The following is a 16305-nucleotide window of genomic DNA, read 5'->3' as shown; positions in this document are numbered from 1 at the left end:
AAACCCGTGCTGGCTATCCCTTAAGATGTTGACGTCGGCCAGTCCATTAAGGATGGCCTCTTTTTAATAAACTTTTCTAAGATCTTCCCCGGGATAGAAGTCAGGCTGATGAGCCTATAGTTAGCCGGATCCACTTTCCTCCCTTTCTTGAAGATAGGCACCACATTGGCCTTCTTCCAGTCTTCGGGCACTACACCAGAGCGCCAAGAGTTTTCAAAGATCCGTGCTAGAGGCTGGGCTATGATGCTCACCAGCTCCTTGAGTACCCTGGGGTGAAGATTGTCAGGGCCAGCTGACTTGAAGGTATCCAGCTTCTCAAGATGTTCCTTCAGAAAGTCAGCATTAATGGAGGGCAGGGGATCACCCTCACTCGGACTTCCCGGCCCTGTAGCGGGCATGGGCGTCCCATGGGGCTGATGAAAGACTGACGCAAAGTACCTGTTTAATAGGTTGGCTTTTTCCTGGGTGTCAGTTGTCAGTTGCCCCATCTGGTTCAGCAGGGGTCCAATGTTGCCCCTGCTTTTCCTCCGGCTCCCCACATATCTGAAAAGGGACTTTTTATTGTCCTTGATGCTCAAAGCTAGCTGGAGTTCAGTTGCAGCCTTGGCTTTCCTGGTCTGCTCCCTACAGGACCGGACCAGTGCAGAATAATCCTCCTTGGAGGTGACTCCCATCCTCCATCCTTTGTAGGCCTTTCTTTTTAGCCTCAGGAGGTCTGCTAGGTCCCTGGAGAGCCAGGGGGGCTGCTGTGCCCTCTTGCTGCCTTTCCTCCAAGATGGAATAGACTTAGTTTGTGCATTGAGGATCGCTCCCTTGAGGAGCAACCACTCTTCTTGAACTCTCCTCTCCCTGTGGTCATGGTCCCTTAGGGCCTCACTGACAAGCCTCCTGAGCTTGTCAAAGTCGGCTTTCCTGAAGTCAAGGACTTGTGTGTTGCTGACTGACTTGCCAGCTTTTCGGCGGATGGTGAAGGTGATCAGCTCATGATCACTGTCACCCAGCTTCCCATAGATCACTAGGTTGCCGACTAGGTCATCCCCAGTAGCCAGTACCAGGTCGAGCAGTGCTTTGCCTCTCGTTGGCCCATAGACTTCTTGAGTCAGGTAGAGGTCATCCATGCACGAGAGGAAGCTCTGCGACCGCTCAGATTTTGCTGAGCGATCCTCCCACGAGATGTCCGGGTAACTGAAGTCACCCATGACAACCATGGTCCTGGAGCAAGCTGCCTCAGCCAGTTCCTGGTCAAACTCCTGGTCAAGCTCAGGACTTTGGGTGGGAGGTCTGTAATAGACTCCCACCGTTGTGTCCCCTGTGCCGTGTTCCCCACAGATTTTAACCCAGAGGGTCTCCAGCCGTCCACCCTGGTCGCCAATATCGGCTTGCAGGGACGTGTAGCTTTCTTTAACATAGAGAGCTACACCCCCTCCCCTTTTTTCTACACGATCCCTCCTGTACAGGGTATAGCCATCTATACCCGTGGTCCAGTCATGGGTGGAGTCCCACCAGGTCTCCGTTATCCCTATGACATCGTAATTGTTTGCACTGAGCAGGAGGATAAGCTCCTCCTGCTTATTCCCCAAGCTCCTGGCATTAGTGTACAGGCAGGCAAGTGTCCCCTGGGGGGCTCCTTCCTTGCCCACAGATTTTACCAGGGCTGGGGCAGGGGTGGGCTCCCTGAAGCGCCGTGATCTGCTGGCTTTGCAAGGATTGCTCAGCGGGCCAGCAGTGGCGGTAGTCCCCCCGTCCCCCAACGGGCTTAGTTTAAAGCCCGGTGGAGCAGGTCAGCCAGTCTGGCTGAGAAGAGCCTCCTCCCTAGGGGAGAGAGGTGGAGGCCATCTCTTCCCAGCAGCTCGCTGGGAATGTTATTTATTTTAATCATCCTACATGAATAAAAGCCATCAAAAAAACCCATTTTCTTTTGGGGCTGGGATGGAAGTATGCAGAGATTCATGAAGGTGTGAATAATACATCATTTGGATGATGTGTGAAGACTGAACATGGTAAAATACTTGGACAGACTAAATTCTATTAAAGATAAAGGTATTAACTTCTCCAGTCTGTGTACAGATCAACATAAATAACTGTGCTGCATGCTCTGTTTTTGCAAGGTTTGGATAGGAAAATGATTATCTCATGGGGGGGGGGGTTTAACTCACATTAGAGTTAAAAATTGTAGCATGTTGATTGTTAATTTAAAAGGAAATAAGCTTGAATTGTTGCTAGGTTGATTTGTGCTTTTAAAACTCTTAACAAATCAAGAGCCCTTGCTGGAAAGAAAGGTTATCAAATAAGACCTTTACATTCAGTGAATCAAGAGATGCTATGTTGTACAGATTAGTACTGGCTATACGGCACAGTTCTAAGATAATCATAGAATCATAGAAAATTTGAGTTGGAAGAGACCCCAGGAGGTCATGTAATCCTAATCCCTGCTTAAAACTGGACCATCACTAGATCTTCCCAGCCAAGGCTTTGTCTAGCTGGGTCTTAAAAGCTTCCAAGGATGGAGCTTCCTCCACCTCTCTGGGTAACTTGTTCTATTGCTTTACTACCCTCCTTGTGAGAGAGGTTTTCCTAACATCTAACCTAAACTTCCTTTGCTGCAATTTGTGACCTTGTTCTATCATCTGCCACCACTGAGAACAGTCCAGCTCAGGGGTGGGCAAAATGATGGATCAGGCTGGCAGCTGGACTCTGTTTCCCAGCAGCCCCTTCCTGTGCCACTGTGGCCGGTTTCCATGGAGACCCCCTCACTTCCATGTGTTCAGGGAGAGCAAGGTGAGACAGCAAGGGGAGAGGGAAGGGGCTGCGGGGGGTTGGAGTTGGGAGGGTGGGGAGAGCAGAGGGCAAAGGGGCCAGATTTATTTCCCCAGCTGTAGCTGTGGGAGGGGGACAAATTCAGGGCAAACATCCAATAATTAGATTCTGTACCTGGAAAATTATAACAAATGTATAAATTTTCCATATCCAAAGGTTTGGCTTTGTGTCTTTCCAAGCCAGGCACTGATGATTAATAACAGATTCTTTATTTTTGTTGACTTCAGGATTCAAGAGTAAGGATCTTTTTAGCCAAGATTAATCCAGGAAACTCACAGAGACCATGTACGTTCAAAGATTCTATTTATAGCACCTCATCTCCACTGCTAAACAAATTAACATTGCAAAATTATGGATGGAAGGAGTGGTCGGTGCTTTCCATATGGTCTGATACCTTCCCACTAGGGCTATTTTATGTCTTGAACTACCAGTCAGTTGAGCCAAGCTATCTGTCAGCTATTTTACCAATATAAAACCCTGAGCACTGGGAATTCATCACCTTGCATCAAAATGCCATTTCCACCTTCTCTTCTACCCCATTCCAGATCTATCAGAAACCCTCTCCTACTGTTAAGAATTAAGTTACACTCTGAATGAAGAACCTTGTTGTAACATGCACTGTAGGTGCATGTGATGTGTGTAAATGTATATGAGCAAAAATTACACTTTAATATTTTGTAGATTTTAGAAAAATCAACTGATTCCCCTCCCCAAAATGTAAAATTAAGAATAGGAATTATAACCCTTCAACCTTCAAATTACTTGATTTTTTTTAAGGTCAAATTTAGCAAAAATACCTACCTCTGTCCCCCAAATTATGTGGTCTGTCTACAGACATGCCTGTGTTAGTTGCTTTCAGTTTTTGATTTGGGTTTGTTGCAATGATTTAAATTGTCATATTTATTTAGTATACTTTGTAAGACAGTCTTTGTTAAATAAATGTTTCATGCCCTATTTTATTTGAAGATCAATAGAGGGATTATTAAAGCTAAATACTTATTCTGTCTTTCTGTCTCTCTACTCAGTTATGGTGTGCTGCTTTGGGAACTGCTAACAGGAGAAGTACCCTTCCGAGGAATCGATGGTCTAGCAGTAGCATATGGTGTTGCCATGAATAAACTTGCCCTTCCAATCCCTTCAACATGCCCAGAACCTTTTGCCAAACTCATGGAAGGTAAGACCAAATAGGAGCAAGGGAGACAGTGTCTATATTATTTCTCATACACTTCTGATCACGGAATCTAGATGGCTTTAATGAGTGAAGCATGCTTTTGCAGAAGTGAGACTAACAAACTGCCATGACTATTGTAAAGCCAATAGGCTTCAGGAATTAAAGCTGCTTTAACAGGAGCATTTATGAAGAACATAGGGGGCTCTTGTCTTTTTAGTCTTCGTCGTGTTTGAACAATGGAGGTGAATTTGCACCAAAACTCTACATCTAAATTTAGAAATGATTGAAATCCTACTCTGGTTCTGCATTTTCACCTCAAGTCCATAGCTAGCTTAAATGTACAGTGTCCACCAGTTATTAGACTCTTAGTTAATGTAATCATCTGGTTATTAGCATCAAAATCTGAACCCATACTGTGTCATATAAGCTATTTTTCTGCTGGCTATTGGAATCAGATCTATGCTTGTGTGTGTGTGTGTGTGTGTGTGCGCGCGCCTGTGCTTTGCACAGCCTGGTTACCATGCAACAGCTGGTAAGTACTGAGCATGCATGGTTATGATGTCCACACAGGCTTTTTAATTTGTATCCAATTATCAGAATTGCCAGTTATTAAAAGCAAACCTGCTTTGCACCATGTGATTCTAATTAGCGATGAACACTGAACCCTAAACACCCAGAGCACCCTATAACCTGCTAGAAATAAAATCAGGGAAGAGAGGGTACTGCTAATGCCTTGTCACTGCAGTGACAGGGAAGTAGTTGATTTATGTTCATTGGTAGGGTGGTGTTGTACTCACTTCTTCAGAAGAGATTTTAAACATGACTATATCACAGAAAGCTTCATAGGCTCAATCAGACATTGATTTTCTTTTTTGCATTATCCATGTCCAAAGATAAGTTACATTTATTAATAAAAGTACCAAATGCAGTCATAGGAGCTAATGTACCGTTATAGTTTTAACAATGAACTAATGAATTATCTTGTGGAACATAAAGTAGGTAATTGACTGACCTTGTCTCTTTCTAGCTCTTTGTATGTCCCCCGAGCCAGTTGATCTGACCCATTTCCTAATACTTTGTCAATAGAATGTTTTGTCCTGCTACAGTGCCTTTATAGCTGAGGGTCTCAACATCTCTTCCCACATTAAAAAATTAAACCTTGTGATCTTCTGAGAGTCTGGCATTATTACTTCTCACTTTACAGAAAAGGAAACTGAGGCGTAGAATGACAGTGACATGATCAGGATTTTGCAGCAAGTCTGTGATAGGGTTGGCAAATTTGGCTGATGTGGTCTGACTCTCATAATTATCCTTTGATATAGGTCAGGGGTAGGTGATCTTTTCTGGCTGTGGGCCAGAATGACTCTCTGTGGATCAGGGGCGAGTGCTAGGACCCATCCACAGCTCATATTTGTCTCTGCAGCAGTACTGGGAGAGCACCTATAGCTGAAGCACCCCACCCCTGCTGAATGCTGCTGATGCCCCACATTGCTGGGCCACGTTCCATGGTTCCACAAGCCAGATCTGGCCAAGAGGCCGTAGGTTGCCAACCCCTGATATGGATTATAAGATTCAATTAAAAGTCTAAAATTCTGGCAGTGTTTTCCTAAAACAGTGATCCATAAGATCACTAACCCCCAGGTAATTGCAGGTCCAACATACACATTTACTTTACTATAAATGTGTAACCTTCAGTAAGCATCTTATTATGACACTGGGAACACCTTGGCAGGTGGCTGTATATGGTGCTGAGGGGCTAGTGTAAATATATGCTGAAAGCCAGTAAGGGTAAAACAGGGCAGTTTGCTCACAGATCCCCTCATGAGAGGCATAAGAGAATGCTATGAAACAAAGGGCATTCTGTCTGACTACTATATAAGCATACAGCACAAACAGTGTGATGCAGTAAACTCTGTCAAAAAGAGCTACTGGCACAACAGCGAACAGCTGTTTTCAGTGTAGTTCATAATGGCAAGGCTTCCAAAAAGAAGTAATTCAGTGTTTCTTAAAGCAATTTGGATGTTGATGAGACTGGAGATAGCATCCTCTAAAACTGTGGAGGATTATGTAAAAGCATATACCTAATCTGAACCCCAAACATGGAGTGATTGTCCATTCTACTTTTGAATGCCTATCTTTATATGGGCATTGGGGGGGTGGGGGAGGAGGAAGAACTGAAAGGGAATAAAGCAAAACAATCCTTGTTTTTCCCCTTAACCCAAACTGTTTACCAAAAATCCCATTTCTGTTCGTGGTGAACTCTAGTTCCTCTAGTGTTGATTTTGCTTTTGAATTATGCTCTGGTGGTCTTTGGTGAGGTGGCAAAGCTGAACTTTCCTTCTTCATAGCAAAGATTTGTATATTACAACTGTCCTCATTAGAGCAAATACTAGCAGATCTAGGCCTGGGAAAATAAATGCCATAGGCCACCTGCATAGTTATCCTTTTTAGTCATTCATGCGTTTGGCTGATTGCAGCACTTTGTTTTATGCTGGGTCATGTTTTCTTTGCCATGCTTAAAACCTGGGGTAGAAGGACAGGGATTATGCTACTGAAAAATCTGTCTGTATTGCCTATTGCCACTAATTGGTCAGCAGCAGGGTTTCTCCAAAGCATTTCTAAACATTTTTATAGATAGGAGAAGCAACTTGGAAGTAATAAAAACTGATTTCCTTCTTATGTCATTGTTAGGATTGGATCAGATCTTGAGATAACAACATCATGATGCACACACACAATCTCAGAATCCTGAACAAAGAATCCCAATAATATCAAAATCAGGATGGTTAAATCATGCAAAATGAAAATCCTAAAGAATCAAACGTGTAAAAATATCAGAGCTCAAGTTCATCCTTACAGCAATTCATGCAGGTGACATTTATGGCAAGGATACATTTGGCCAGTGGTGTCCTATGAATCCAAAGGGAATTTTTGAAATAACACATTATTCCAGAAATATCTTATAAATAATTTTTAAGAATGTCCTACAAATATTCTTAACTCCTTTTGGCTATGCAATAGACTGTGTTTCAGTCCCACCAACTACTGGTTAGAAGGGATGGTTGGTTATACAGATACACTAGGAAGGCCCTTTATATTACAGCCTTGTTATTTGGGTGGATGAGATTGTTTCTCTAAGTTTCTGTATAGGCATTTCTTATCTAATTGCTTGTCAGTTTCTGGCATGCAGGAGTTCTGCAGTAGTAAAAAGAATAGGGTACAATATAGGCAAAAAAACCTATGAAGGGGAGCACTAGGAAATAATATACAGTAATAAATTGACATCTGTTGAAGGTAGATGTAAGGGTGAGGTGAAGCAGCTGAATAGCTAGGTTTCACTTGGTTAAGACTTTCCAAAGCAGCCATTTAACAAGTGCAGTTTTTTAGTATGCTGCTTATACTTTCATAACTTGGAATTTCATTAAACCTGATTTTCTAGCTAACAGTTCCTGGCCCCTGTGTGGGCTAATCCAGGATTTTTTTAAGTGAGGTATGGGTGTAGTGCTGCAGAGGTGGTTTTACTCCCGCATTCCCAGGTTGCACCCTCTACTGGTGCAGGTAGACCACACTGTGGGAGCAGCAGCTGGAGACTTTTTAAAGTCCCTGCATTGGGTAAGAATCCTCCTTGCTCTGCTCTTGGCATCCCCCCTCTTTCCCTCTGTGCATGGCCCCTTCTCCCCACTCACCACTGTTGCTGTTCCATGCCTCCAGAGCCACTTCTTCCCCACTTCAGTTAGGTTGCACAGGGAGCTGGGCTCAGCCAGGGACAACAGGGGCAGTGCCAGGCAGGCTTCCTGTCCTTAACCCTGCTGCCAGGCTGGCAGAGAGCACTGCTGGGGCTGGGTAGGGTGGAAGAACCTGCCCACTGCAGGTTCTGGGCAGGGTGGAAGAACCTGCCTACAGCCCCTGGCTGAGCCCAGCTCCTTCTGCCACCTAACTGGAGTGGGGCAGACGGTGATCTGGAGCTTCCTTCATACCCAGATCAACTAGGGACAGCAGCAGTGGCAGGAGGAGCAGGAGGGAATGGGAAGGGAGAGGAGGTGCCGCTAATGGTGAAGGGGAATGGGGGTGGGGGTGGGTGCAGATTCTTACAGCTGAAGCACAAAGAACTGTGGGATATGCTTCTAGAGACATACATGTGAGAATAAAGCACCAGTGAGTATCTGGTAACTTGTGCACTCCTTTGCAGTGTAGCCAGAGACACTCAGGCTAACCTAAGTTCTACTTTTTAGATGAGTTAACAATGAAAACATAGTGTTAAGAGCCATATGCAAAAGAAATTTGCACTAGCTGGGCTGATGCTACTCCTACCCAACAAACAGTGAAATGCATAAGCATTTACCATTTAAACTAGAGCATTTAGAAAAAAATGTATGTGATTTCTTAACAGATTTGGAAATGTAGTTTTCAATAAAAAACAGGTCAGTCTCATTTATTTCATGTGCCTACTGTCCAAACAGTTCATGGCCTAATTGTGCTAGATAAAGGGCAAGTGTAAAAATGAAGAGACAGGGTAACAAAAGTAATAGAATGTATTTATTTTTCCTACTTGCATCATCTCAACCCTCATTATTAATTCTGATATTCAACATTTGTCTGCCTTTGTCTTGTTCTAGATTGTTGGAACTCTGACCCACATTCACGGCCATCTTTTGCCAATATCTTAGACCAACTCACCACCATAGAGGAGTCTGGCTTCTTTGAAATGCCCAAAGATTCTTTCCACTCCTTGCAAGAAGACTGGAAACATGAGATCCAAGAGATGTTTGACCAACTTAGGGCCAAAGAAAAGGTAAACAGGGGAATACATTCCCCACAGGCTATTTTGGTCTGTGATCTTGTCCAATTTCACAGTCTAAGTATACTTTATCTGCTGTTTTCCTGAAAGTTTTAATATATGTCTATAGCTGCTTAACTACAAAGAAAACAGATGGAAGTGTTTTATGTTCTATCTATAACCTAAATTCTGTTGATTTTTAACACCAAAATGAAACTCCAGCTACCTATTGAGCAGATTGTCCTCATGAAAGCTCTGCTTCATTGTTTTATATGTCAATCAGCAGTGAAATAATTAATAATCCTGACGAACTATTGTTAGGCTTCGGTGTTAATATCCATGTAAAATGGAAGAGGTGCGTCATACCTCTCCATTATTTCATACTATCTCCAAACTCGAGCAAACATCACGGTATTGGTTATGCCACATTCATGCATCAGTCCTGGAATCACAAGCATAAGGGTCAGACTGTTTTGTTTTTTTTAAATTTCAAGCATAAAAACTGGAGCACAGTGTCACCAGCTCAGTTTGATTCTACTTATGGAATAAGGCTTAAAATCACAGAATCATAGAAAATTAGGGTTGGAAGGGACCTCAGGAAGTTATCTAGTCCAACCCCTTGGACCATCCCCAGCTGTAAAAAAAAAAAACGGGATCATCCCAGCCAAGGCTTTGTCTAGCCAGGTCTTAAAAACCTCCAAGGATGGAGAGTCCACAACCTCTCTGGATAACCTGTTCCAGTATTTTACTACCCTCCTAGTGAGAGTTTTCCTAATAGGTAACCTAAACTTCCCTTGCTGCAACTTGAGACCATTGCCTCTTGTTCGCTCATCTGCCACCACAGGACAGTCTAGTTCCATCCTTTTTGGAAGCTCCCTTTGGGTAGTTGAAGGTTGCTATTAAATCCCCTCTCAGTCTTTTCTTCTCCAGATTAAATAAGCCCAGTTCCCTCAGTCTGTCCTCGTAAGTCATGTGTCCCAGCCCCCTCACCATTTTTGTTACCATCTTCTGGACTCTCTCCAATTTGTCTACATACTTTCTGTAATTAGGGGCCCAAGATTGGACACACTACTCCAGATGTGGCCTCACCAGTGCTGAATAGAGGGGAATAATCACTTCCCTTGATCTGTTAGCAGCGCTTCTGCTAATGCAGCCCAGTATGCCATTAGCCTTCTTTGCAACAAGAGCACACTGTTGGCTCATATTTAGCTTACTGTCCACTGCAACTCCCAGGTCCTTTTCTGCAGAGCTGCTGCTTAGCCAGTCAGTCCCCTGCCTGTACTGGTGCATGGGATTGTTCTGTCCTACTTGCAAGACTTTGCATTTCTTCTTACTGAAGCTCATGAGATTTCTTTTGGTCCAATCCTCCAATTCATCAAGGTCTCTCTGAATCCTAGTCCTACCTTCCAGTATATCTACTACTCCCCCTGCTTGGTGTCATTTGGAAACTTGCTAAGGGTGAACTCTGTCCCACCTTCCAGGTCATAGATGAAAATATTGAACAAAACCAGCCCCAGGACTGACCTCTGGGACACTCCACTTGATACCGGCTGCCAACTAAACATTGAGACATTGACCAGTACCCTCTGACCCTGATGATCTAGCCAGTTTTCTTTCCACCTTACAGTCCATTCATTCAGCCCATATTTCCTTTGCTTGCTTGTGAGAATGTTGTGGGAGACCATATCAAAAGCCTTGCTAAAGTTGAGGTATATCACATCCACTGGGCTCCCCACATTCACAGAGCCACTCATCTCATCACAGAAAGCAATCAGGTTGGTCAGGCATGACTTGCCCTTGGTGAATCCATGCTGTCTGTTCCTAATCACCTTCTTCTCCTCAAGTGCTTAGACACAGCTTCCTTCCTTATATAAATGAGAACCTTTCCAAATGTCTGTATATGTATGTTTTTAGATATCTCAACCTAGTCATGCCAGTGAAAGTATTGACCTCTGTTGCAGATCGTATTAGTTTCCTACTGGTCTGATTTAATTAGTACTACACTAGGCTTTTTTGTAGGGCTGTTCTAGGCTTTTTTGTGAGGTTGTCATGTGATTTTGAAATATACTAGATTTGACCACAAGCAATGTATGGCCTACTGTGTTAGTGATGAAAATGTGACACACAGAGTCTTTAAACTTTTGTCTTTCTAGTCTGTGGAAAGAGTCTTATGTTGTAAGAGCAGCAATAAAGACAAAAAAACAAATAGCCATTGGAGAAACCAGAAGACGTTTGGGTAGAAGCAGCAGCTGTATCCTCATGTGCCCTCTCCTCGTAGCTGGAACTCTGTGACTGAAACTGAAGATTGGTTATAGAAACGAAAAGCACAGATGCTTTGGGTTTCCCACCCTATACTTTTTATTTTGTCTCTGCCACAGCTGAAATGATCAAAACAGTTGCCCCATTTGTCCCTCCACCCTCTCAATAATTTTCCTGGAACACACTAGCAGCCTTTCATAATTGTAAGGAAGGCAGTGGGTGATTGTGGGTAGAAGCAGTCAGATGTAGAAACAGTCTTGGGGGATAGCAAGGAAGCCGCAGTTGGAAATGAAGTCAGCGCAGGGCTAGAAGGATGGGGAATATTAGTGCCCAATGCTTGGAGTTCAGTGAATAGGGCTGAAGTCTTTTTCCTTTATACCTGCTGTGAAAAGAAAGCATGACCTGAAGCTACTCTGATACTGCCCTTGGGGAACATCTGCTTACAATGATCAATTTTTTAAAAAGAGCGAAGGAAGGCAATGGAATGATTCCAGAATATTACCCTAATTATGGTTAAGGGAGCAATGAGTTTGCCTAAAACTAAACTGACATTTAAAAATCAACTTGTTTTAGAAGCAAAAGTTAGATTTAAGAAGTAGGAAACAAAAGGAGTTTTAAATTAAAAAACAAAACAAAACAAACAAATATCTTAATTTGAATAGAATTGCCTTCAGGATTTTGTTTTTTAATTAACTGTCTTCCTGTAGGCCTATCGCTTCAGTGCTGTTGTCCCTCAGTACAACAATGTTAGAATAGTAGAGGAGAACCAGAGTTACCCTGTCCAGAAGCAGAAAAGGAAAGTGGTTGTAGTCTGATTTTATCAGTGTTCAAACTGAGTGATGATGAGCAAACAATAAGCAAGCAGCATTGATGATAAAGAAAAAATAGTTTAAATGTACAGGCAAGGATTTTTGTGAGTGATATATTTTATTGGACAAACTGCATGGTTGGGATAGATAAACGTATGAGTTTTTACATTTTATTACATTGATAAATTCTTTGAAGCAAGGACTGTCTAACTGTGCATAGTTCACTGTGCTAGAAAGGTGACACTCCCAAGTATAGCCTCTGGGTACTACCATTATATGAGTAATAGAAACATTTCTCTGCAACATTAAGGAAAAACACTATATTAAGACTGTTTCCCTTTTAAATAAAGTATATCAAACTGTATCACAGAAAACAGTGAAGTTACAAAAATCTGTCTGAAGAAACCTACTTAACAGAATGCTTCCAGATTGTAAGGAGTTTAACTGTAATCTCTTCAATTTTTACCTCTTGGAGTGAAATTGACCGACTGGAGTTTCATACTCTGGTTTCTGAATTTGCTTGTCCTGTGATAGGAAGGAAGGAGTGCAGTGAGAAGAACAGTGGTTTTTGAAATCTCTAATAATTTCCGTTAAATCATTTAATCAGCAAGGAAAAGGTTAAAAAGTTAATTTTAACTTCTGTATGTTTACAGGAGTATACTTCTGGCACAAATTAATAGGAATGACCTCAGTTTAAAGGGGGCTTAAAAAAAAAAAGAAAGAAAAACCACTTTCTTTCCCTTGATTATTTTTTTTTATTTGTGGTATAGCTGGTTTCCTTGATCTTATGTGGCCTGAGATAGCGTTATTTTTAGACTTTTTAAAAACTCCTTATGAAATAAATGCAGGTGCTAATTTGGGCCGGGGAACAAGTAAATGGATATACTGAAAAATAAGCTCCGCTTTCCTTGGTCTCCTTCTCTATCACTTCTGTCTGCCTTCCTTGATTTCTAGAAGTTTCTAGGTTCAAATGCCCTCGTCTTCCCTGGTTTGGAAAATCTGAACCTGTGCTATCATTTCACAGACAACTTATTTTACTGAGACTTATTCTCTGACACCTTTAAGGTCATGATGCTGATCAGACTTGAAAGGTCAGGTCAGACATCCAGTCCTATAGTCAGCCTCAGGCTTGAGAGACAGAGCAGACTCATGTCTGATACATGTTCTAGTCTTTGATTTTCTTTGTTTCTTGAAAGATTTTTCTCTAATTTAAACATTTTATAATATAACAAGAGCATTATCTGAAGTGTTTTATACTAGTTGAAAGAAACACTGATTCATAGCCTGTCAAAGATAGAATTTTGTCTCTTTTTAAATAAATGTATTGGTGTTAGAAAGATGCCTGACTGACCCCTTTAGAAACAGAAGCTTTCTGATTAGTCACTGGCTGATATGTCTGGTCAGCAACAGAACTAGCTTTTCCCACACTGCCCAACCAGAGAGTGGACAACCTGCACTGGAAGGAGAATTTTGAAGGGGGCAGAGGGAAGTTCAGTCTTTGTATCACTTCACTCTGGGCCTGTGAACAGGGGTGCAGAAATGAGATAGATACAAACCACTGTCAGGTTTTTTTGCCCTCAAAGGTATATTGATCTGAGCCAGAATGCCTGATTGTAGCCCATCAATTTTTCTTCCTCCTCTTCCCTCATCTACCTGCAGGAGCTACGTACATGGGAGGAGGAGCTGACCCGTGCTGCAGTCCAGCAAAAGAACCACGAGGAGCTGTTGCGGCGGCGGGAGCAGGAGCTAGCAGAACGTGAAATTGATATCCTGGAAAGGGAACTCAACATCATCATCCACCAGCTGTGCCAGGAGAAGCCTCGGGTGAAGAAACGCATGGGAAAGTTCAAGAAGCACCGACTCAAGCTGAAGGATGGCAATCATATCAGCCTCCCTTCAGGTCAGTGGTGCTGCAGTGCCAGATGGGTGCTACTGAACAGGCCAGTGAATCTGAGAACTCCTTTATGCCTATGGCTTTTGTGTTAAATGCTGCTGGTCACCTGATGTGCTCTAAGAAATTCCAACCCCTTTGGCATCAAAGAATTAAAGGCCAGGGGCTACAGAAAAGTTTGGAAAATGGCAGCAAGAGGATACTTCATGAATAACACTGCCCAGAGGTCCAAAGTGAAAAATGCACCCGGAAAAGCATGTGACATGTTAGAGAATGTTACCCTTTGCATGGTCCCAAGCAAGATGGTGGTATCAAGGTGGTTTGCCATAAAAAGCAAAATCTCATCATGGCAACAGTCAGTACTGCAATACTTCAAATGCTCTATTGTGTTGAGGAAAATACTTGAAAATGGTGGAGACATACTCTGGAATAGTCTTACTGTTAAATAAAGATGATGTTGAATGCACATAGGATCACAAGAGCTGCCATTACCCTACTGTTTGTGGAAACTTAGATTTGGAAATTACCTTGCAACTCTAAGGGTCACCTCAGGCAGTTAAAGAAAAGATGAACTACTAATGAATGTTTGTACGGAGAGTAAGGTAGACTTAGATTTTAGTTCTACTCTTTCAGGCTAGATGAAAATTAGGGCTGTGTGAAGCTTCGGTCCCTGATTCAATTTGGTGGAGATTCAGCCCGATTCGGTGGCTGAATCTCTGAATCTGAATTAAATCAGGAGACCCTTTAATCTCTCCGAATTGAATCGGAACTTCCAAATCAATTCGGAGATTCGGACGTAGAGACAGCTTTAAATGTTTTTTCTACATAACTAGGTAGCAGGGGCTCATGAATGCTGTGATGCTGGGGTGCGTGGAGTGTCCCACAGAAGCATGGGGGGCTCCCCAGCACGCTCAGCAGCAGACCTGGAAGTGGACGAGAAGCACTTCTGGTCCACTTCTGGGTCCTCCAGGGAGTGTGCTGGGGGGCCCTCCTGCACCCCTCCAGCTTGGTGACTGGTGCCTCCTAGGTCTGGAAGGGCACCCAGGGTCCCCCTGTGGCTGATCACTGAGCCGGGGCGGAATATGGGGGGAACCCCCAATGTGATCCCTGGAAGACCCGGAAATGGACAGGAAGTACTTCTGGTCCACTTCTGGGTTTGCTGCTGAGCACGTGGAGGGCCGCCCCCCCCCCCCCCCCCCCCCCGCACTTCTGTGGGACGCTTCATCCGCCCCAGCATCGCAGCAATCACAAGCCGTGTCTGGTACCTCAAGGTATGCAGAAAAAACTTTTAAAGCTGTGTCTGTGTCCGAATCACTGATTCTCCGAATCGGCATCCAATCTTCAGATTTGGATGAATCAAATCAGGGGCAGTGATCTGAATCAACGAGTCGAATCACTGTCCCTGATTCGGCCTGAATCAGAATCCGAATCAAATAGGGCCCACTTCACACACCCCTAATGAAAATGGTAATACAATTGGTCAGCAACTGGAGACAGTTATGAGAATAAGATGGTTGTCAAATATAAGTAACACTCCACAATGAGAGGTGTGGGTACTATATGTGTGACTAGACTGGACAGGTCAAAGTTGGCAAGAAACAGAAAACTATGTTTATTCCTGTTTAATTTGCCCAGGGTTTCTGGCTTTTTGAAATGTGGTTCTTAACATACACTGTGCTATTTTCCATGTCATCTAAGGTAATTGTAGAGAGTAGTTTTAGTTTTTATTACTTGTTAATAGTACCCTCTTTAGGTTTTACACATTTGTTGCTGGAGTTTTTGCTTGTCCTATAAGGCTGTTTGGGAAATAAGATGACAAGGTTTTCACTTTAAAAAAAAGAGATACAGGAATATGTTTAGTAGTGTTATTGATGTAGTTGTGATGGTCCAGGGAGATGAAAGAAGCAATATTTGTGAGGTGAGATAATACCTTTCATTGGATCAATTCATATGGTTGGGGCAGATAGGAGACGAGCTTTCAGGCTTATATGTAGACATAAAATTTAGCCACCTAGTAGACATATGTTTCTGTACATAAGCTTGTGCATCTCCTTGGCAGATGTATATCAGGTGGCATAATTACAAACTTGGGGACTGAATTGGGGACTGAAAAGATTGGATGGTTGTGAACTAGAAAATATACACTTCTGCGTATGAGCTGAAAATTCAATCTCTGAAGCTGTTGTCGTTTTTCAAAGATACTACCAAGAATGAAATACTTTGGAGGTTTTTTTGCTTGTTTATTTCATTAATGTTTTAACCTATTTGTGTTCATGTATGTGTTCAAACAGATTTCCAGCATAAATTCACTGTGCAAGCATCTCCAACCATGGACAAAAGGAAAAGCTTGATCAGTAGCTGCTCCAGTCCCCCAGCTAGTCCTACCATCATTCCCAGGCTCCGAGCCATCCAGTGTAAGGAGTTCACTATAATCATTAAATCTGGGGAATTTACAATATGTTCAGCAGCAGTAAAGTCCTGGGCTGCTGCCTTAGGGCAAGACCTGTATAAACCTTCCTAAATGAGGCTGCCTTATGATATATGGGAGTGAAGTGGGAAAAGAGGGTTGTTCATTTCCCTT

General features: G+C 42.9%; 1 protein-coding gene across 2 annotated transcripts in view; it reads left to right on the top strand.

Moving 5' to 3' along the window:
* MAP3K9 (mitogen-activated protein kinase kinase kinase 9) overlaps positions 1–16305 on the top strand; it is a 106161-nt gene that overhangs the window by 64850 nt on the left and 25006 nt on the right. For both annotated transcript variants that reach the window (XM_059722913.1, XM_006267945.4), the window contains exons 4-7: positions 3843–3991; positions 8605–8780; positions 13493–13733; positions 16016–16138. In XM_059722913.1, coding sequence (XP_059578896.1) covers positions 3843–3991; positions 8605–8780; positions 13493–13733; positions 16016–16138 — 689 coding nt within the window. The remainder of the gene's footprint in view (positions 1–3842; positions 3992–8604; positions 8781–13492; positions 13734–16015; positions 16139–16305) is intronic.

Source organism: Alligator mississippiensis, chromosome 2, assembly GCF_030867095.1.
Source record: "Alligator mississippiensis isolate rAllMis1 chromosome 2, rAllMis1, whole genome shotgun sequence".
In the NCBI taxonomy this organism is placed as follows: domain Eukaryota; kingdom Metazoa; phylum Chordata; order Crocodylia; family Alligatoridae; genus Alligator; species Alligator mississippiensis.
This window is presented reverse-complemented; position numbering and strand designations above follow the sequence as displayed.